General features: G+C 43.5%; 1 protein-coding gene across 1 annotated transcript in view; it reads right to left on the reverse strand.

The window, feature by feature from the left end:
- Positions 1-2,627: 2,627 nt before the first annotated feature.
- ZNF831 (zinc finger protein 831) overlaps positions 2,628-22,836 on the reverse strand; it is a 94,323-nt gene continuing 74,114 nt past the window's right edge. The window contains exons 6-7 of the mRNA XM_026503829.4: positions 8,673-8,836; positions 2,628-7,669 (exon numbers count right to left, since the gene is read on the reverse strand). Of these exons, the coding sequence (XP_026359614.2) occupies positions 6,824-7,669; positions 8,673-8,836 (1,010 nt within the window). The 3' untranslated portion in view covers positions 2,628-6,823. The remainder of the gene's footprint in view (positions 7,670-8,672; positions 8,837-22,836) is intronic.

Below are 22,836 nucleotides of genomic sequence, written 5' to 3' on the forward strand. Positions count from 1 at the left end.
CTCCTTGACTAGCAGTGAGCCACTTCATCCGCTTACTTAACAAATGTGCATTAATATCTGCTGGGAGCCAGGCACTGTTTCAGCTGCTGAGAACACCCAGCTCCAAGGAGATCCCTCCTGGGCAACATATGTGGCCATCTCATTTCCTAGCTCACTGGCCCCGCTCCACTCAGTTCTCGAACAAAAAGAAGACTTTTTGTGTAGGTCCTCAATGTATGGCCTCTACGTGTGTGCAGAAATCCTTAGAGCAAATGTGTCTGACTTGAACACTAGCATATAGAAAAAACAAGCCTAGATATCCAGCCTTTCATTTATAATGGAGTCAAGGCCTCATTTCTGCCAAATTATATCCCATTTCACACTACGTACACACAGAAGACAACCAGATCTCTACTGTGGCCAGAGACAGGCCTGGGTTACTCTGCTCCAGATGCTAAACATATAAAACCACCAACTTCTTATAGGAATCCATTCACTCATGCATTTACACAGAAAAACAATTCACTTACTTCTGGGCAGAAGTCACCAAATGCTCAATCATAAAGGGTGTTGAATCTGCCTTTGGAGGGAGACTGAAAGCAGATGTCTGTCACAGCTGGAGACCAAGGTCCTAGGCGCCACAGAGCAAGCCCTTCTGCATTCACAGCCCCGAAGACCAACAGGCTGTCACCAAGCAGGAGACTGGAAAGCTGCTCTCCATGGTTCTTGGTGCAGCCAAATCCATTCGCTTCAAATCCGAAAGTATGGAAGCAGGTCCTGCAGCAGAATTGATGGTAGTCCTTGCAGTTGGGCACGAATCCCTAACTGTGCCTTCCTGTATATCATCTGGTACTCACCAACCAACCAACCGATCAACCAACCAACCAAACACCAAAACAATAAAAAAAAAATATGTTTTTATCACAAGATATTATGTAACTATTCCTTTGCAACTGAAAGATGGGATAATCCTTTGATTTAGAATGTTAATTACTCATCTATAAAGTTTGACTGATGAAACTTAACTGATAAACCTACAATTCTACTTCTGGTCACCAGTTCTTTTGGCTTGGAGAAAAAATGGGGAGAGAGCTGTGCTTACCAGGAACTAGAATAATTAAAGACACTAACAATGCATGTACCTTTCAGATTCACTCAATGCTTCTGCAAGTGTGAGGGATATACCACTGGTAGTGTAAATTTGATATTTAACTGGTACATGGGTGAGTCATTTTTAATAGCTAAGTTTACTGCGGATCAGAAAATAAGCAAAACTATCAAATTCAGGCTGAGATTTCGCCGATATTATTATTTAGGTCAATAGTCACTTCTTGAAGACAAGGAATAATAAAGAAGACGTAGTATATATACACAGTGGAATATTACTCGGTCATAAAAAAAGAATGAAATCTTGCCATCTGTGACAACATGGATGAACCCAGAGGATATAATGCTAAGTGAAATAAGTCAAACACAGAAAGACAAACACCATATGATTTCACTTACATACAAAATCGAAAAAACAAAAACAAACAGATACTCTAAAATACAGAGAACAAACTGGGTGGTCGCCATAGGGTAAGTGGGTAGGGGGATGGGAGAAATAAGGGGATTGGGAGGTACAAACTTCCAGTTATAAAAGAGTAAGTCACAGAGATAAAAAGCACAGCATAGGGAATACAGTCAATAACATTATAATAATGTTGTATAGTGACAGATGGTGACTACACTTAACATTGAGAATTGCTTAAAACTGTTGAATCACTATATTGTACACCTAAAACTAATATAACATTTCATGTCAACTATATTTCAACAAAAAAATTTCCTTAAGTAAAAGCATGTGGAAAACAAGATGAGTTAAACAGAAGTATTAAGTAAATAATATACCCACATGTGGACACATGGCAAAAAGCATTAAGATGATTCTCAAATGACTGAAGTTTGGAAATAATGGGTTATTACTAGTAGAGTTTGACTAGTTAGCAAAAAAAAACAAAAAAACAAAAAACTCAGATCCATCAATAAGTATATCTGTGCCTTCCGTATTTCCATTCGTACTTTTTCTCCCAATGCATTGTGTCTCCATTGACTTCAAGTGCCTTCCAGAGGTATCGGTGTAGAAGACTAGATTGTATTGGTATGTAAAAGAACTCTACTTATTCTTGTGAAGAATACATGAACTATCTTCATAAGGAAGCATTGTTTTGAATTAAGAATGTTTTTTCTGTTCATGAATAATATTAAATATCCAAGAAACATCAATTCTGAGGGGAAAAGTTTTGGATTATTGCACTGTGGATAGTGCCCTCGTGTGGCTTCAAAACTCAGCTACATTTAAGAATTTAAAAACACGTTTTTAAGTTAAGAAGTCTAAAATATGGCAGACAATGACAAATGAGACACGTGGGAAATGGAAACCGCACAAGAAAATGTGGTAATTTGCCATTACCCAATCCTTTTGTTGAGTGGAATGGGATACCAATATGGCGGACTGGATGTCTGGTTAACTACGTGGGAATAATCAGATATTATTCATACAGGATACTACCTGTGATAGTTTCAATTAAAATGTTAACAAATCACACAAGACATTTTTCTTTTCAATTTTATTTTTATCAAAACAAAATAATTTAACCATATAAAGAAGGAGATAAATTTCAACAAACAACCGAGAGGCCAATAGCTTTCCTGATTATGAACAATCAAGAGAGTAGTAAGTTCTGAACAGTTGACTGCATATAGGAGATGTTGAGTCATCCTCTAGGGCTCCAAGTGACAGAGACAGACTACTTTTCCTGGCTCCTTTTCTTCCAATGGTGAAGCTATATGCTCAAATGTTCCTAGACTTCTTCACATCAAATTATACATGTGCCCGCATAAGAACAAAGCATGGGTGAAGAAAACTGTACAGGTGCAAATCTAGCGCACAAGCTTTTCTGGGTCCTGACACCTCTATTTACTGAGTTCTGAAAGATAAAGACATAAAACTGTGCTTAAATATCAAGAAATGTAGTGTTTCAAAAGCCAAAGAGAACTCTGGAAATCACAACGGAAGTGAGGAAAAACACACGCGTTCTGTTTGCTGCAGTTGTAGAAACCTGATCACCATGGAGTCGGGCAGACCATTTTCTCCTCACCATATTAAATTATGTCTGGGGAGTTGAGCAGCAGCACATTCCAATAATGATGACAGTTTCCATAACTATAAAAATCTGCTGCACCAGGCAAATTTTGTGCAAAATGCAAATTTCTATGCTAGGGAAAAAATGAATAATGTGATCATTCTAAGTAATGAATGTAAATGCAAGGAAATACTTTTTGGCATAAGGCTGCAACTCGTTCATCTTTCATGCCAAGAACTGTGGTCGCAATGCATTCTTGCAAGGCTACCCTTCCCATCTGAGCCTTAGAAGAGGAATTTTAGGAAGAGAAAGTGTAACTTGCCCTCAGTTACCCATCATGCTGCTGGCAGGGTTTGATTAGAATCCAGAGGCACCTTCACCCATCTTTTTTTAATCTCTCGGCAAATGAACCATAGGCTCTCTCGGGTTGTGAATCAAAGGGATAGTGGCTTCATCCAGAATCTCCAAGGTTATACATAACAGAAGGGATGAGTTGTCCTTCATCATGCCTTACAACAAAGAGGATCCAGGTTGTCTGTTAAACACCATGTGACTTCAAAAGTCATTTAACAGTACAGATTGCCAAGGGGGAAGGTGAAACCTCTTTCCTCCACGCATCTTTAACAAGAGATGTCTGGCCAGGTGTAGGTACAGCTGGAGAGATAAACCAGGTGGTGAGCCTTGAGCATTACGGGCCAGGGCACTTGCATACCTTGCCCTGACAGAACAGCAAAGAATTCAAAGTGCACTTGACTTTAGTCTATGCCAGTGTCCTTGGAGCGGAAGAGGCTGAGCACCATTGGTTAAGACCCTTACCTGAAGGTACAATAAAATTTACAGCCCTAGGGAGAGGGAGGAGTCCCTGATCTATAAACTGTAGTTTGCCTTGTTCTGAAATGAATTTGTTTTTCCTTAACCATGACACAGTGCACACCTGAAGAGTAAAAACTGTAGCAATTTTCAATTGATAATACTGAAATTTTATTTTCAATAACCCAAATTGGGTTCTAGATTGTTGATAAATGTAGCCCTAGGACTGCATTTCTCTTTAAGAAGCCCCACCGGAAAATTAAGATTTATAAAATCAGAGAGTATTTGTTGCTTTATAAAAGGATTCTTCATAAAAAAAAATTATACCTTAGGATGATTTCCAATAGCCAACTCCCCTAGAGTCACTCAACATATTTTTTTGTTTTTTTTTAAATCCATTGGAATATAGCTTTTTACAAATTCATGCTGATATAAAGTAAGGTACCCTTGTAAACACTGCCATCCATTGCTAAATGACCAACTGACAGGATGGCTTGGCAACCTGCTCGCCTTGGTGAGAGACACAGGAAGTCAAAGAGATGGAATCAATGTTCCACCATATTGGATCCAGGATGGGATGTGGCAGCCAGCAATGGTGGCTCTTAAAAGGACAGAGCTCCCACCACCATCTGGAGGTCAGTGCTATTTGGAGCTGTGACTTACAGATTTAGATCAGTGATCCTGCTGACAGCTTAGCAGCCACCAGGGAAGAAGTATCTGGAAGATAGTTTTCTTCTCCTAACCAGTGTGTCCCCAAAGTAGTCAATCCAGCCCACAGCCAATGTCTTCCCCTCACAAGGCAGTGTTCTGGTTTCACTTTCAATTTTTGAATTATGAGCCAAGTGTATAAACTGGATGACTGTACCCCAAATCTGCAACTCCGAGGAAAAAAATCATATGGAGCGTCTCTGAGCTCACGTTCTTCATGGCAATACTTGGCTGAAGGTGTTGATGCTTCAGTTCTTCATGGTCCCCCCTGAAATGTCTTGTGTGGGAGGTCCCTCCCCATGGGACCACCTCGGAGCCCCCAAACCTCCACAAGTAAAGGAGAGGGAGCTCACCTGACAAGGATTAGAGCCTGGAGACGCATCCAGCTCATCTGGTCCAACTCTGATTCTCATCTGGAGAAACTGAGGTGTGGAGGATAGGTGTCTTACCCAAGATTTCCCAGCTCAGTAAAGACACAGTCAGGCCTTCAATCTCTCTCCAAGACTCAGCCACTTTCCTAGACCTCCTCTCTCATTACAAGGGCATGGGTCATTCAAAGGTAGATAACCACCACATCACTTTTGTTTGGTTTAAAAGGTACACAATGAAAAAGAAAGTACACAAAGTGAATACCTAGCATCCTTTTACCTCCCTTCTTATGTTTTACTTGGCTGGGCTTGAAATCACTTGAATATTTATGAGCGCATCTCATATATGCTAAGTCACCAGGGGAAGCTGGTCTTGCATTGAAGTTTCCTATGAATAACTCCAAAATTGGAAAACTCACATGATGATACTTGAAACTTGCCCACCTTTAGTCCCAGGCAAGGACGCGTTAGTGTGTTCACGGGTGTGAGATGCTGTGCATTGCTGCTGCTTCTGAAGGTACAAGATGTCATATGAGCATCATCACAACAAAAGCTAAGCCAAAAGAGCTTGGCTATAAATTTCAAATTGTACAAAATCATACCAAAAGCAAGTATAAAATTTTATTGAAATGCAGCAGTGTAAATCTCTAAGTCTTTCCTCTCCCATTTAAGGAGAAGGAGAAGGACCCAGTAAATCTGAGGCTTTGCTCACTGAGCTGGCTGACGTCGATCAGCTATTTTCTTCTGCACAGGGGCGCACTGGCTTGGAATACGGGGGAATTTTATCTGTACTGTTCTGACTTGCACAATACAGAGGCTGATTTAATTTGACAGCAAAGTAACACCAAGCCCCCAAAATAAAATTACTGAGATGTAAAACAGCGTCAAAACTCCAATTAGTTTTGTATCCTTGAAGCTTCTGGAGGAAATCTAAAAGGCTCCCGTCACGATGAGCAGGCATCAATTTAAGCTGTAGAGATTACTAAAATGTAACCCTCTAATTGAAATTGCTCAGAGCACAATATGACAGAAAGAATCAGAGAAAAATAAGCGAATTTTTCCCCCTCGAAAAATGACTCATTACAGAGACTGTTCTATTAACTTTTAACACAGCGTTCCTTTGCAAGAGCTAAAAAAACTGAGGGTTTCAGAGGTCTCAACAGAAAAGGCACTGGGCCCAAGAGCAGTACATGCTTGTGTCACTGGATCATACGTAAGCATTGACCACTGGTGTAACATTTAAAGATAATCAGCATTTTACTAGATCATAGGCATTTTGAAGTGTATTTACAACTTCCACTAAGGACTCAAGTTTTTCTAACCAAACTGTAGTTTTTAATGAATCTGGATTTTGTTTCCAGAATGAACTGATGTATCTTGATGCCCCATTCATACCCCATTTCCTCTACAAGCTACCCCAATTACCCACGCGTGCTTACCACCTTTGAAGCAAACCCTCAGCTTACTGATGGAGGAAGTTGGTCGACTTGACTCTATGGGTTCCCTTGCACATAAGTATGCCGGTGGTGGCTGTCCTGGTTAATGTCATCTTATGGGATGAGGCCATGGGGGCTGATGCAGAGGACGTGGCTGGGAGGCGAGTGCAGTCATTGTGCGCCAAGCATTCTTAGACTGGGCTCTGTTGCTACCTTTGCCCTGCCTGGCACCTGGTATACTGCAAGGGCTTCTGGGGATTAGGGGCTGGAGTTGGCTGGGGATGCCTTGGAAAGATCCCCAGATGGCTTTCCTCAGATGTAGGTGCTTGGTAAAAGAGAGTTCTGCTGTTCAACCAGCCTAACAGCACTTGGTCTCTGACCACAGGCATTGGAAGCTTCACATCTCTATCACTAAACGGTCTTCATCGTCACTGCTGGTGTCACTGACCTCCACTCGAGTCTGCTTTCTCAGTCCTTCCAGACCCCTCCTCTTGACAGTTTTTGAAGGGGCTTCAGGGGACTCTCTGGGCTGCCCGGGGTTAGAAGGAACCACACGATCCTTCAGAGCAGTTAATCCAGAGCCTTGACATTTCCTACTGTCATTTCCTGAAGGAGGGTAGGGGACTACCATCTCCCCACCCCCGTAGTGTCCCCCAGTAGGAAAAAATGTCTTGTGTTCCCCTTCCTCTTGGTATGAACCAGCTGAGCCTGGTCCTGATGCTGGAATTTCAAGATGAGTTTTTCCAGTTGACCCCCACAGAACCAAACCTGAAATTCTTTGCCCGGATGAAGGTCTCCCTGGCAGGACTGGTGGTGACCTGCCCTCTGCTCTAGCTTTTCTGTCTGGGGAGCTTTGTGTCAGAGCCTCCCCTGCAGGTCTGTGGTCTTGTGGCTCCGCACTGTGAATTCCCAGGGTTGTGTGACCTGCTCTCTCCCGCGGAGCACAAATGGCAGCCACAGAAGGGGCAACATCCCGGCGGGGAGAAGTGTCTTTGGACTCAAAGGCAGAAGGCTCCTGAGCATCTGAGAAAATGTATGGTGTCGGATGTACTGAGCCTTGCTCCTGGGAGGGCAGTGGCTGGGTTTCCAGCAATCCTGGGCCTAGACGTCTGCCTCGAGACAGAAGGCTGTCATCAGCCACAGCCACAGCCACGCAGGAGTCGGAGTGCTCAGACAGGCCTGACCCGGCAGCAGTGTTCTGAGGGCAGTGGTCACCATGCCCACCAGCAGCTGGAGAAACCGCCTACAAGAAAGTGCCAAGGAAAACAAATGGGGGATAAAAGGTTAATTGGTACAAAAACAAAAAAACAAAAAACAACTTGTGGTCAGAAACATGGTCCTCAATGAAACTAGGTCTTGAGTTCTTAACAATTCTTTACCAAGAGTGAACTTCAACAGGATGCCCTCAACCAGCTTCCATTAATAACTAACTGGTGCATTAACTCGAGGAAAACTCCTTGTCGACACAAAATAGGTTGCTGATTACCCCCCCCCCTTTATTCCTTTCTTCTACCGATCTTCCTAGTTCTTATGTTCCATAGATGAGAGAAACCATATGATAATCAGAAGGGGGAATGAAGCATGAGAGACTATGGACTCTGAGAAACAAACTGAGGGCTTCAGAGGGGAGGGGGGTGGGGGATTGGGATAGGCTGGTGATGGGTAGTAAGGAGGGCACGTATTGCATGCTGCACTGGGTGTTATGCGCAACTAATGAATCATCGAACTTTACATCAAAATAAAATAAAATAAAATAAATAGGTTGCTGAGATTGCTACATGTTTTTATCTGGCTTTGTGAAAAACCAGATTACTCAATGACCCCCCCCCCCCCCAGTTCTGAGCCTCCAATGGTAAGTTACCACCGCTCGTGAGGAAGACACGCTACTTTCTAGTGCCTCGAACTTCAGTTTCTCCAGAGGAGCAGCTTTTGAAGCGTGGTCTGGATCAGCATTTTTGTGCTGTTCGACCCACGCCCCCCCCCCCCAGTGACGTCATGTCACCGTGGTCCCTGCAGCACGGCCGCATCTCTGTCCTACTCAGGTACGAAGTAAAAGCGTATTGAGGACTTTCAGTGACCATCCCATTCTTTCAGTGCACGATGTCTGGAGGTGTCTGTGCACCTACTGGACTTTGTGTGCTGGGTGGTGGTGTGAGTTCTGCCACCCGGGACGCCAACAACAAGCAAAGGAGAGCCATGAATCTAGACATCCCATGGACAGAGACGGCTCAGAACTGTGGTCTCACCTTCATGGTAACTTGGTCTATTCCACTGCCGGCCCTTGAACTTGTGCTGGGAGAGAAGCTTCCCGAGGTTTGTCTGGAGCCATCCTCCTCCCCCTTCTCTCTGTGCCCACAACCAACAGGAGATTCTGAAGAGGCACGAGATGGCTCCTCTTGCAGATTCAGACCTAAAACGGGGAGGCACACTTACACACACCCAAAGTGATAGTATCAGCAAATGGGGGTTCCCTAGGACTTTGTCTTCCTCCACAGCTCGGGATTCATTAACCCGCATCTCCCACAATGTGCAGGGGAATGCCGCTTACCTTGAGCCACTTCACACAGTCCAATAAAATGTCTCCAATTCCACTAAGAAATAGTAAAACCATTTCCCAAGGCAGAAAAATCCCTAAATTACATATTTTTTTCATGGATGCTTTTCATCAGAGCCATCTTCCTGGCCACCTTTAGACCAGGTTAGTTCATTTCAGGTTGGCATGGATTCTCTGGCCATGCAACCAGGGTGGAGGATGGAAATTTCCGTCCCTATGGAAATGAGGTTTTGTCTCCATTAGAGCACCGGGCAGCAGGAAGCCGGGTTGGTTTTGGTGGTGGTTATTCTTGTGATCTGGGCTGGGAGGGGGCGACAAAGACGGGACCTTGACAGCATCCACCGAACAGCAGTGCCCCCTCAAGGAGGCAGCGGCCTCCCCTCCCACCTCACTGCACTCACTCTCCTTTTATCATAGTGCCTGGGATTCAGGTCAGAAGCACCATGGAATTGTAGAGAGGATGGATTACATCATGAGATGAGATCAGAAAAAGTTCTAGAACGGCTGTGCCACCAGAGAAAAGCATTAGACCCCCTTCAAATTTGCTTTCATGTTGATTAAAGTTACATACGCACAGATTTCAAAAAGTCGAAGCTTTCTACTTATTAAGAAAAAGAGCAACGCTTGCCCACCCACTCGTCTTTTCCCGCTTTGGATTCTTTTGATATTTATCTCCTTCCCTTTTAATAACATGCTTATAGCATCACTTCTTGATTTTTTTTTTTCAGGTGGAGGAGAGCGTGTGACTTCTCATGAGGGGAGAGGAGCGTTCACCTCTTTCTCCAGCACCCCTGGACCAAAAACCTTCACCCCCCACCACCACGCACCATGTATGCATGCTTCCCACCCTGTCTCCTCTCAACGGTTATGCAGCTATGATGTCATAACTTTGTTTAGGAGAATATTCAGTGTCTATGTGTTCAGGACCACGTCTCTTACTCCTGACCACGTAATGTGCCGTGACTACATGGTCTTTCTGGCCAACACGGTTTTCCCTGGAGTTAACAACCCCCTCGTTTTTAAATTTGGCTTGGTTGTCCACAGACCTAGTACTAAAACCATCCTCCCACCTCCTTCTCAGTTGTCTGAGGTTTTCTTTCTTTTCCTTAGAAAGATCTCTCTTCAAATTCTCTGACCTGCCCTCAGTGGCGTGCTGCTCCCTGGGCCCACGGTGTGGCTGTGCCCCCTGGTCCCCTTCACCCCACTGTGGCTATTCTCACCTCCTTGTTTCCTGGAGACCCCCACTTGTTTCCTTGCTTTCCTAATGCAAAGCTTCCTGCGGCTTCATGAGAAAGGGTGCGTGAAATATAATTGTTTGGACTTCAGTCCGCCACTTGTTGGGGTATAACATTCTGAATTAGAATTCATTCGCTTTCAGAACCAAAGACACGGCTCTGTTGAGTTCTAGTTGTTAAGAAGTCTGGAGCCAACATGATTTATGATTCATGATGCTTTGGGCAAAACCTTTTTGTGTTTTGTCTCTCTGGAAACTCCTAGACTCTTCTTTGTTCAGTGTCTCCATGGTCCTGGGTCTATTTTCATTCATTGTCTGGGCATTCAATGTGCCCTTTCAATCTAATCTGAATCATGTCCTTCAGTTTTGGGAAAACATGGTGCTGTTTTCTTTGATATTTATTCTCCTGCTTTATCTTTTTTCTCTTTCCAGAACTCTCTAGGTAAGTTATTGGGTTTCCTTGTCTAATCCTCTTTTTCTTGTCCTTTCTCTCCTATCTCCTACTTGTCTTTTTATTTTACTTTTAGGATTTTCTGTACCAACTCATAATTCCCTATTTCTGCTACCATGTTTTTAATTTCTAAGAGCCTACGACTATTTCCTTCTTTAGAGCACCCTGTTGTTCCTTCATGGCTCCAATATCTTCCATTGCATCTCTGGCAATATTAATAATGATTTGTGGCCACTGTTTTTCTTGCTGAAGTTTGCCTCTCCCTACATGGTCTTTCTTCCAAGTTCCTTTTGTTCTCACTTGTATTCATCTTTCCCTTTCATATTAAAAGACTGTCCTGAGGTATCCAGCAATCTTAAATATCCGCCCACGTTTGGCAAACAGAAACTACGCAATGGACTGGGACCTCTTTCATGTGCACTTTGTCAACTGGGGGCACCCTGCAGGGTTATCTGCTTGCCGTGTTTAAGTGGGAAGCCCTGAAATAACTCTCTGGGTCTTCGGCAAGGACTGGGAGGCTTCTGTGCGAGGAGTCCTCCAATCTTCTGCCTGGAAAGCACAGACCTACTTCTTATATCTCGAGGGGTAGGTTACTAGATTAGCAAGTGCATTAATCCTGAGCAAATCAACTCTGAAAATCTATAGGAAAGTGCAACGGTTTGGGAAAGGAAGTAGTCATTTTTCCTTTAATACAATTTTCACTTGAGCACCCGCGTATCGACACAGAACCAGGCTTTTGGTATTCCATTCATTTGCTCAACAAACATGACTTGGGCCAGTTCAGTGAAGCAGGCGCCATGCTGCTCTCCCCCCAAAGCACTGGAGAAGACAACGGAGGTGCCCCAGCCCTCGAGAGCCTCTGCTTCAGTGGGGAAGAGAAACGAAGACCAGTCAACTGATAAGATCATTTCCAGTTGTGCCAGGGGTCATGAAGGAAATGAGCACAGGGTGGGGCTGTCTCAGACAGTAAATAGCAATAGGGGCCTATGACAGAGACTGACGGTAAACAGGGAGGGGAGCACGTTCCTGTCACTGTAAACAGGGGCTCTTACAGAGAGTCATGTTCAATGTGGGGCACATGTCAGGGAGTGGTAGGTGGGTGACTGCTGCCCATGATTGAGGAAGGCCTCTCTAAAAAAGCAATGTCTGAAATGAAACTTTCAGGGCAAGAAAGAACCAGCCAGGAAGGCCATTCCGGGTAAAGGGAGAACAGATGCAGAGACCCTGAGGTGGGAAGGAGCCTGGGGGTTGAGGAACCAGTGGGAGGTCATCATGGAGGAAGAGTGGTGGGCAGGGGTGCAGAAGTCACAATGAAGGTGGGGATGCCCGCAGGGGCTCCAATCTTGTAGGGTGCAGGTAGCTGTGGAAAGGGGCTTAGATTTTATTCCACATTCACTGTGAAGAAACCACTGTTTCCAGCAGGGGGTCCCCATCTTCTCAAGATGCATACACGGCTGCTGTCGGGACCAGGGCAATCCAGCAGCCAGATGGGATGGTTAGCAAAGGCCGTGGACATCGAAACAGAGAAAATGGATGGATTCAAGCTATATTTTCATTCCTCCCCCCATGAAAAATCACCAAAAGATCATAATGATGATAAACGTTTCTATAGCCCCCCGGCTTACCAAGCGCTGCACCTCACTCTAAGTGGATTAAGCTGGGTCCCCACAGTGACAAAACAACCAGGCAATTCATTCAATTCAATGAAGAAGGAAAACCAATTAGTATAGAGAAAATAATCAGATTGGCCAAATGTCTTCTCAGCTGGTTGTTTGGGTTTTGAAGCTTAACGGAAAGGCCATGTGCGCATTTGACCAATACTTTCTGACTCATCTGAGAGCGTGAAGGGAGAAAATCCATTGATTTAATTTGCTTTTGACCTACAGTCTACAGAGAAAAGTGAGTTATCTTTAATAATTGTGAAAAATGCCCAAATAATGTCACTGAAGTGTGTTAAACTAATTTGGATTATTGAAGAAGGATGCTAACTCGCTTTTAAATGAATGGCCCTTTTTGAAAAGTAAGTGGCACCCTGGCCGAATGTTAAAGCACAGAATGTGATCCTGTTTAGGGCACAGCATCACTGTGACTCACTTCCTACATCTTCAGAAATGATGGACTCTGCCATCTTCACACAATCTTCAGAAACTCGACCGCTCTCGCACGATTACGTGAATCTTCTTAAGAAAGCACCCCTTGTCTGAGCTCCACATGCTGTTCTGTTCTCCCCCTGATGAAAGGCTGCGCTTTTAATCATTTCCCTCAGAAATAATTGCCAAGCCACGTTGAGAGGAAGAGACTGCTTAAAACGTTGTAGCAAATTTAAATTTAGCCATCTCGAAAAGGCTACCAGAAACTGTAAAACAATTGAAGAGAAAATGAGTGAAGCAGGCTGATGAAACTCACAGAACTGTCGACCTCTTCAGAGACAAGCCTCCTCCCACCATCTCAATTATGGAAACGCTAATAGACATATTACTCAAACGTCATTATTAGAAAATGTAAGTAAATGAATACATTTCCTTTGGTTGCCCCAATACACCAAAAACTCCACTCACCTGGAGACCAGAGACTCTGAACTATATATAAGGAAGGGGTAAAAATGAGTCTAGCATGTTGGCCTTCTAAGCAAGCTCCAACCATAAACAAGAGCACAGGAGTGATCTCCTAGACGATGAACTGCTCTGCGACTACCTTGTTTAAGAGCGTCCCTGCCACTGAAGGATGCATGATATGTTAGCGAGAAAAATTTGCAGTTACTTAAGAAAGGCTGTGAAGAACTCGAAAAGTAGTCACTATATTGGCAGATGTTTGCTCATCTGTTCAAATGTTTGCTGAACCCATTTTTCTGAGTCCCTATTTGTTGAGCCCATTTATGAGCCCATATTTTTAAGCCTAACTATCCACTGAGCCCGTATTTACCGAGTACTGAGTACAGCTAATACTCTGTGCCAAGAGCCATGCTGAACACAGGCAATGCATTCAGTGGCAAACGAGGCAGACATCCTCATGGAAATTACTATCTAATGGGGGAGAGATGCTGCCCGCAAATAATGACACAGAAAATTCACCAAGCAAACGTGGTAAACACTATGAAGGGAAAAGTGGAAGGAGCCATGAGATGGTGAAAACGGGGCCCTGACCCACCTAGACCTGTGGAGGATAGCAGAAGCATACACACTGCAAGCATGTGTGGACACTGCACCTGTGCAGGCTGGTTCTCTCCACCAAGTCTCAACCATTCACTCATGTTATCATTCAGCCAAAATTTGTAAGGCTCTGTTTCATGCCAGACATTGTACTAAAAGATTTTTGCAAGTAAATTCACCCACTTCCTCTATCCTACTACAAGCTTTGTTGGTAAGGGCTCTGTGGAAGGGTGATGGGAGACAGGACTTCTTCCTCTCAGGCAGAGCCTGGGTGACATCGATCCTAATCAGAAAGTGATCACGAGCCGGCAGGCGGCAGCCAAAGACCTGAGTTCCGCAGACGAGGGGGATGGGAGGGAGGACCACAAGGAAACCTCCATCAGAGTCTCAGCGTCTCTGTGCCACCCCAATGCAGTCTGGTGAGAGTTTGCCTCACAAACAAATCTTTTACTTCAGAAACCACTTTTCCTTGTGGTTTTCATCTCTTGTCTTTATCTTTTTTTTTTTTTTTGAAGGGGGGAGAGGCACAGGAAGAGGGAAAGAGAGAACCTTAAGCAGACTCCATGCTCCGCGCAAAGCCCAACGCGGGGCTCGATACAACAACCCTGAGATCACGACCTGAGCTGAAATCAAAAGTCGGACGCTTAACCGACTGAGCCATCCAGGCGCACCTCTTGTCTATATATTTGATGAAAGGCAATCAGTCAGGATGAGAATCCTCCCCACATGGAAATTCTTCACTTAAACTATGTTTAGTGCAAAGTGTGGTTTAAAATCTCGCTTTCACAGGGCGCCTGGGTGGCTCAGTGAGTTAAGCAACTGCCTTTGGTTCAGGTCATGATCCTGGAGTCCTGGGATCGAGTTCCACATCTGGCTCCCTGCTGAGTGGGGAGTCTGCTTCTCCCTCTGCCTCTCTCTCTCTGTCTCTCATGAATAAATAAAACCTTAAAAAAAATCTTGCTTTCAGTTAAAAAGTTTTATCGTGTCCAGACAGGAGTGTGACTTTAAGACACACGGCAAAAATAAGATTATGAAATCACAAAAGGAAACAAGAAGATTATAAAAGTAATGCCATTTGGAACATTATAAATGCCAAGGCTGCCCCTAGCCGATCTACGTCATGTATCGTTATTCCAGAATTTTCCTGTTGCTAAATGAGAATTGTCTACGCAAGTCTCTTCCCTAGGACATAACTGATACACCCGCAACATCCTCTCATCTTTTCTCAAGATTTACACCCTAAAATGAAGGAGGAATTATTCTGTTTCAGCAATTTCGGAGCACTAAGACTTAACTAATAGCTTTCGGGAAAGAATTAATACTTCTCTATTAATTCTAACGAGAAAAGATGTAGAGAAGTCATTAGCTCCTGTCAGAGAAGGAGAGCGAAGGCACGGGGGGAGACAGGCCCTGGAGAGACCCCTCTCCAAACCCTCCTGTGTCTTCCTGACACTCGGATCGCATTCCAAGGGGCACCCGGGTGAGAACGGGGAGGGGAGAGGTTAGCTACAGAGGCGCAACCATGAACTCACAAGAGGAAACCACTGCCAAGTGTCCAGTGAACAAAGGCAGCAGCTACGTTTATTCCAGGGACTTATTCAGCCTCTTCATACAGGAGTTAGAAATCGTACCTTTTATGTGTGTGTAATTAGGGAAAGCTTTTACTTCAGAAACCACCTGTAATCACGGCATCTCTACATTTCTGTTCCTGAGATGAAAGGATTGTGTTTTGATCACTTTCTCCTCTCAGATATTTTCTCCAAACTCGGTGCATGGGCTGGTTTGAAACATTTCAGGGACTTTAAAGTTTGGTTGTGTACAGAATTCAACAATGTGCCTTCATAAAGTGAAAGACAGGCCTATGTAATAAAGACACATAATGAAGATGCCTCAGGACCACCCTTTGAAAAGTTCACCTCCAAACTGGCCGAGGAAAATGGGTTTTGTGATCTGTCTGAACCAGTGGTTCTTAACCGGGGGTGATGTGCCGAGACTTTTTGTGGTCATCCTGACTCGAGTGGGGCATGCCCCTGGCGTCTCATACAAGGAGAAGGAGGCCAGGGAGCCAGTGCCCAGGACGGCCCCACAAGGAGGGACCCGGCACACAGGTCAGCAGTCACAGTGCAGACGCCCCGCTTTAAACCAAAACTCACAAACTCAAACGCTGTAGGGGTCAGGCAAATCACATAAACGAGGGAGGTTGCCTGGGGCTGAGGCCTGTGGTGAGTGGAGGGTACGTCCAGGCTCAAGGGCACAGCTGACCCTCAGCTCCGCCAACTGAGACTGGGAAGGACCAGTGTGCCACACCTGCCCATTTTCCAAGAGAAACCAAAAAACTGGATTCCATGTGTTTGTAAATACTGATAATGAACTAATTTTCAAGCACAACACTAACCAATGTGCTAACCAATGTGCCCATGGCCCAAATTTGGCCAAGGAGGGGAAGCTCAAGTGCACCAACAATGACGGGAAGGCTCTAGGCCTCACCCAGCGTCACTCTTAACGGGAGCAAAGTTTCTTTTAAAAAAATGCTGTTGAAAACTATGGAAGAACAAACGTGGTTTTTGGAAAGTACTTCGGTAGTATCTTATATAGTGAAATATATAGTTATAAAATACAAAACTGAGCCAGGATGTTTCCTGCAGCAATAGTTGTGGTAGAAAAACAAGAGTGATCAACAGGAACGTCCATGGATATGGCCAGGGTTGAATTAAAAAAATATGGTACAGCTATACAGTGGGACTTTATACCATTATTAAAATGAGCAATCAATCTATCTATAATATAGGCCTAGAATTTTATACAAGATAGATGAAGAAGAAAGCAGTTGCAGATTTCTACATATGGGATGACTCTATTTGTGAAAAAAACAAGAAGAGACTGAAATGTCTGTTCTTATTTGTATGTACACAGAAGAAGGTGTGCAAGGAACATGAGCGGAACTCCGGCAGCCTCAGGGGGCCAGGAGGCTGGGGATCGTCACGCTCTCCTCAGGTATTGCTTTGTTGCAACAAGCATGGTACTGCTTTATTCATCTGAAAGAAAAATGAGAGACAAATGATGGCCCTAAAATTCACACTGAACATCACAAGGGAAAGCCCCTGGGTGTGCCCGGCATGTTCGGGCAAAGCTAAGGATCAGGTCAGTTCAGTCAGAACACAACACAACTGCTAATAGAGGGATCGAAAGCCTCACACTCTGGTGTGTGTAACAAAAGTTCTGCTTCTCAGGGAGAGAATAGGGAAGACTCACCAAAGAAGAGAAAGATACATTTTTCCATCTCTAACCAAATCTGGAGCATTTCTGCACTATCCTAATTTTTTTTTGAAATTTCGCCTCTTCTGAGTAATCATTTTTCAATCTCTTTTTTTTCAGAAAACACTTTTCTCTATGGTTCGAATTTCACTTCTCTTTCTCTGATGAAAGGCAATCAGTTTGAGAACACTTCACTTACCATTTTCTCCAAAAAAAACATATTTAGTGGGAAAGTATGCTTAAAATCTTTTGGTAGGTTGAAACTTTAATCACACTCAGACAATAAGAGAATGCTCTAAAATGAAGAGAGGACAAATTGTGGGGAAGAAGGAAAACTAAATGGAGAACAAAAAATTGCTAATATTATTTGAATTATTTAGTGCCAAAATTGAGTCAAGAGAATCCACTTTATGGACCATTACTTTCAAAGTTTCTTAACTCTAAATGAAACCGTAGAGAAAAAAGTTCAGGCTTTGGAATATAATTGATGTGTTTAAGCAATTGTCTCATCATTTCTTAAGATTTACACCCTGGAGAAGGAGGTGTTATCCTGTTTCAGCAATTCTGTAAGCAATATTACTTAACTAATGGCTTTAGGAAAAGAATATCTCCCCATTAATTCTGACAGGAAAAATAATGGTACAGAGCCATTAGCTCTCGTCAGAGAGGCGGGGAGGGAGTTCATGGATTTGGAACCCTGGAGTTCAGGCTGCCATTTTGTTTCTCTTAGGAAAACACTTTGAGGTGATTTGTGACAGAGGGAGCAGAGCACGACCAACACCAAGGGAGCCCTACCTCTCCCATTCCACTCATGGCAGACTAACAAAAGTTTAAAGGCTAAAAAGGGAAAAAAAATTGAACCTGCTTAATTTCAGAGAATTACATCACCATGCTCACATAATATTTAGCTATTCTACCTCTTCAACACGATTAGGTAAACCTTTTATCTCAGAAAGTAGCTGTCAGAGAAGTTCTCTTTACCTTTTCTGTTTTTTCAATGAAAGACAGCTGCTTTGATAATGTTAGCCTCAGAGGCATCTTCCCTAAACTATGCTCGTGGGGGAAAAAAAATCTAGTTAAAATATTTCAGCCACTTAAAAGCTTAGTTATGTGCAGAATTCAAAGGAAGAGATTCCAGTGAGAAAGAAAGTAAATGAGACAAAAAGAAAGAATAGAGTAGCTCCCTCACCCCGGAATTAAATACAGGTTTATTGTCAATGATCGAAGAAGCTCAATTCTACCTAGTTGATGCAGCATACCCGTAGCTGAAGAGAAGAAAATTAGGACATAATTACACAATGATCGGTATTGTGGTAAATGCCACAAAGGAGATGAGTTATGAATCATACCACAAGGACATCTAGACTGGCTTGAGCCTCGGGAGCGACCAGCCTACAGACCCACTAAAATATCACCTCACGAAACCATCCAAGGAGCCAATGTGATAAAGAAGGCTCTTCATCTGGTTCATCAGAGAGAACATGGCTGAAGGACCCATCAGAGGGACAGGAAAATACATTGCCTGAAAACCTCCCGACATGTCTGAGTATTTCCCTCTCCTAATGCAATTTTCTGAAAGTTTGTCTCTTCCAAGTAACCATATATTTTATTTCAGAAACTACTTTTCTTAGTGGTACTCATTTCTTTTTTGTTTCTTTGATGAAAGGTAATCAATGTAAGATTTTCCTCTCAGAGAATTTTTCTTTCCCCAAAAGATATTTAGTGGAAAGTCATGTTTAAAATCAATCCTTAAGTTAGAAGTTTATGCCCAAACCATAATCATGTACCTAAAATTTACAGAGCAAATGCAGACAAGGAGGTGAAGGGGGAAAAAATACAATTATTGGAAATACCATTTGAAATCTATAATGCCAAGACTGAAATCAAGAGTATCTACTCTTTGAATTATTATTTTCAATGCTACTCATTACTAAATGAGTCTATACAAGACAGTCCATTTCTCGAAATATAATTGAGGTATTTGAGAGAGCTCATTTTTCTCAAGATTTGCATCCTTAAAAAGAAGAAATTGATCCATTTCAATGATAATAGCTGGGAAGAAAGATCTTCCCTTTTCTACTTCATTAATCCTGATAAGGGGGGGAAATGGACTAATTTCAAACTAGAAACAAAGACAAGAAAGAAAATATTGGAGTTGGCCTCATCAATTTTCGTTTTCTAATCACCTTAGGAAAGAAAACATTCTCAGCCCAGTCTCTGTGAAAAGATAAATGGTCAGGGAGAATCTAGCTCTTCTCTCAATCCTAAATTGTAGACAAATAAAACCTAATCTGACAAGAAAATCAGGGAAAGAGGAGGAGGGAAGACTCTTCTGTTTCCATGGCATATTTAGATTCGCTACCTTGTGTGGCACGGAGGTCATTTCTGACTTCGGAACACCTGCCAGTATGGTGCTCTTTGCTTTCTTGAGGAAAGGCAAGTGTTTGGAAAGCTGGAAACCCTTTTCCACTCAGATACTTTTTCTAAACAACATTAGTGGGAGAGTCTGTTTAAAATATTCCAGTAATGTAAAGTCCTGCACACGGACAGAATTCAATAGCATTTCTTACATACTATTTGAGAGCAAGGGGACCGGGATAAAGGGAAAGAAGAGAAGTGACCCCCAAATACTCTTTAAAAACTTTCATACCAAAGTTCACTCAAGAATGTGTGGTTTTCTTAATAATGGCAGAACCCGGACTGGGTGGACTATGCCAGTCACTGAAATACTTGCAACTTGGCTTCATCTTTTCTCAAGATCCCCATCTCCAAAGAAATGGACCCCTGTAACTGCAACCCTGCAGCGACGTGGCTCAAGCAGTGCCTTTTGAGCAACAGCCTCTGCGTGGTTTCTCTGGATCCTGATATAAAAATACAGGGGGATGGTCACAAGTTCTCTGAGACCCCGTGGGGAATGAAATGGCAAGAGTCGCCTGTGCCCTGCCTGGGGAGACTGCAGACACTTGCACTCACAGGTTCCTGTGCCTTGGAAGCTGAGACATGGGCAACAAAGAGGGAAGGAGGAACAATAGGAAGACATGGGCCAAATTCTCACAGAATTCTATGAAGTCACTCTTTTGTCCTCATACTGGCTTTAAAAATCCTCCCTTTTATGATGTGGAACTTGAGGTACAGAAAAAAAAATTTTTTTTTTTCTTTTTACTTCAGAAACTCTCCCAGACTGAGAGTAGCACCTTTAGCCTTCTCTGAACTTAATCAGTCTGGAAATTCAAAAGCTCATGTACATGTGCAACCAAAAGCCTACCTGGAAATAGGGGTAAGACCACCAATGCAACAGGAAGGAAAGACAGAGAATAAAAAGAGAGAATACTGCCCCAGAAATCATTTTTAATCCCAATAATCAAGAAATCGAATTTCTAGATTTTTTAAATAGCCATTGACATAGTGGAACCATCTGGAAAGTCCAAACTTTGAGGCATTTTAAAAACCTTTACACCTGGGGCACCTGGGTGGCACAGCGGTTAGGCGTCTGCCTTCGGCTCAGGGCGTGATCCCGGCGTTGTGGGATCGAGCCCCACATCAGGCTCCTCCGCTATGAGCCTGCTTCTTCCTCTCCCACTCCCCCTGCTTGTGTTCCCTCTCTCGCTGGCTGTCTCTATCTCTGTCGAATAAATAAATAAAATCTTAAAAAAATAAAAAATAAAAATAAAATAAAATAAAAATAAATAAAAATAAAAACCTTTACACCTTTCTTGAAGACTTCTACTCCACCACCCCCCAAAAAGGCATCTGTTTTGTAGTTCTAAAGCAATACAGGAAAGGAGATCCGTGGTCCGAGAGAAAATGGGAGGTACCCTTCAACTTTTGTCTGGAAAAGATGGTAAACAACATCGTGAACCCAGAAATTCCACCCGGAGAAGGGGTAGAGAGTGGAGTGGGAGACGAATCTTGGGGCAGATACACAGTTCTGCACAAATGACCTATAGGAGCTGAGGGGGGTGTGGCAAGAATGGAATTTAAAACACTCAAACCGACTAGAGGGAGAGGGGACAATCTGTGGGAGCTCCTGCCTTCAGCTCCCATAATGCTCCCTGGTAGTGGCCCTGGGCAGGAGCGGGGTGGGGGCATTGGCACCCCTCACCACATAAGCTGTCTACTTGCTCATTTTCTTGAAAGAAAGACAGCTAGGTTGGTAAGATTAGCTCTCCAAAATCTTCTCCCCATAGAAGGCACAGGGTCTGTTTAGAATGCGTGCAGAATGAGATGAAAATTCAATTAAGTTCAGAAAATGAGGGTCCAATAAAAGGAGACTCAAGGTGGGGGGGGGAGCGTTGTCACTGAAAAATCATTCAAGAAATCCTCTTGACTTGTCTTTAAAAATATGTTATTACTAAATTCAAATCAGAGAAAGAATACACAGCTTAAATTATCATGGGGTAAACTAACATAATGGTTTTGAAATAAAGTAGTTTACACTGTTTCTGTGAATGCTGACAGGAAAATAATGAGAAAATTGCATGAACATCCATCAAAGAATACGGGCTGGAAGCACCAAGAGCGGGTTCTGGTAGACTTGCTCACTCAGGCCCCTCATGAAAACTGAAAAAAGTCAGTGAGGAAAAAGCAGAAGAAAAATGGCAAGTGGGCTCCAGCCCCAAAGGACGCCGGTACACAGAGACAGAGAGCCCACGGCAGCCTGCCAGGGAGAGAGAAACATGTGATTATGATGTCCTACACGCATTCTATCACTTCAAGGAGTTCCCAACTTCCCTATGCAAAAGCAACCTTCGAAACTTCTATCTTGAGAAATTATTAGTCTATTTCACCTCAAATATTTCTCTCTCACAGAGGAAAACAAGGCTATCCATTTTGTTTGCAGAATACCCTCCAATCCTGTATTCACTGTGAGCGGCTGCCAAGTACACTTCATTATTATGAAAGTTCTCTCAGGGAGAGAAATCCATATCCAGCCTCTATTAAACACAAGGGGGAGAGGACAAGAGGAGGTGAAATAGCATGAGGTAGATAATAAAATTTAAAATAGGTTCTAGTGTAGAAATGTTACCCTGTACACAAGATCATAGCTCGCCATGGATTACGGCTTCCCAGTACATCTTCTGAGCCAGAATGGTGCAGCTTTGATGCTTTCTCCCTCACAAATTTCAAAGAGAAGAGAAAATTAACCCCTTTCTTTCCATGGTTTAGCTTTGCAAAGAAAGGTGGTGAAGGAAGCGAAGTAATGGGGGAAGGCCCAGGAGGACCCCTCCACCTATCTGCCCTCTGGTTGGGGTGTGCAGCTGGGAGGCTTCGGGCCCTGAGAAGAAGGAGGAAGCCCCATATATTTGAGCCAAGGACCCAGAGGGAAGACCAACAGAGACACTCAGAGAAGCGAAGAGACCGAGTGGGATCAACATGGACTGATTACAGGGCACTCCAGAGGGTCCGAATGCCCAGGACTGGAACCAGCCTCTCACCCCTCTGACAAGGTAATCAATTAAGAGTTCCACCACCCCAAAATCAACCCAGCTACAAGAAGGGCTCCAGGCAGATGGGGCAGGAAGGAGCAGCACCCCCCAAACTGATGATGATTCAAAGTGAAATCAGATTTGAAAGAAAGTTGAGGGTAAATTTTGAAACACATGGAGTCCCCCAGGGAGGCCTAAGCCAGAAAGAGTGCTCTGAGGGTCTTAGGGAAGGGTTGCCAGATAAAATGGGGATGCCCAGTTAAATCTGAATCTCAGGTCAGCAATGGATCATTTTAGCATGTCTTATGCCATGTTTGGGACATACTTATGCTGAAAAAATA

This window comes from Ursus arctos, unplaced genomic scaffold, assembly GCF_023065955.2.
Source record: "Ursus arctos isolate Adak ecotype North America unplaced genomic scaffold, UrsArc2.0 scaffold_16, whole genome shotgun sequence".
In the NCBI taxonomy this organism is placed as follows: domain Eukaryota; kingdom Metazoa; phylum Chordata; class Mammalia; order Carnivora; family Ursidae; genus Ursus; species Ursus arctos.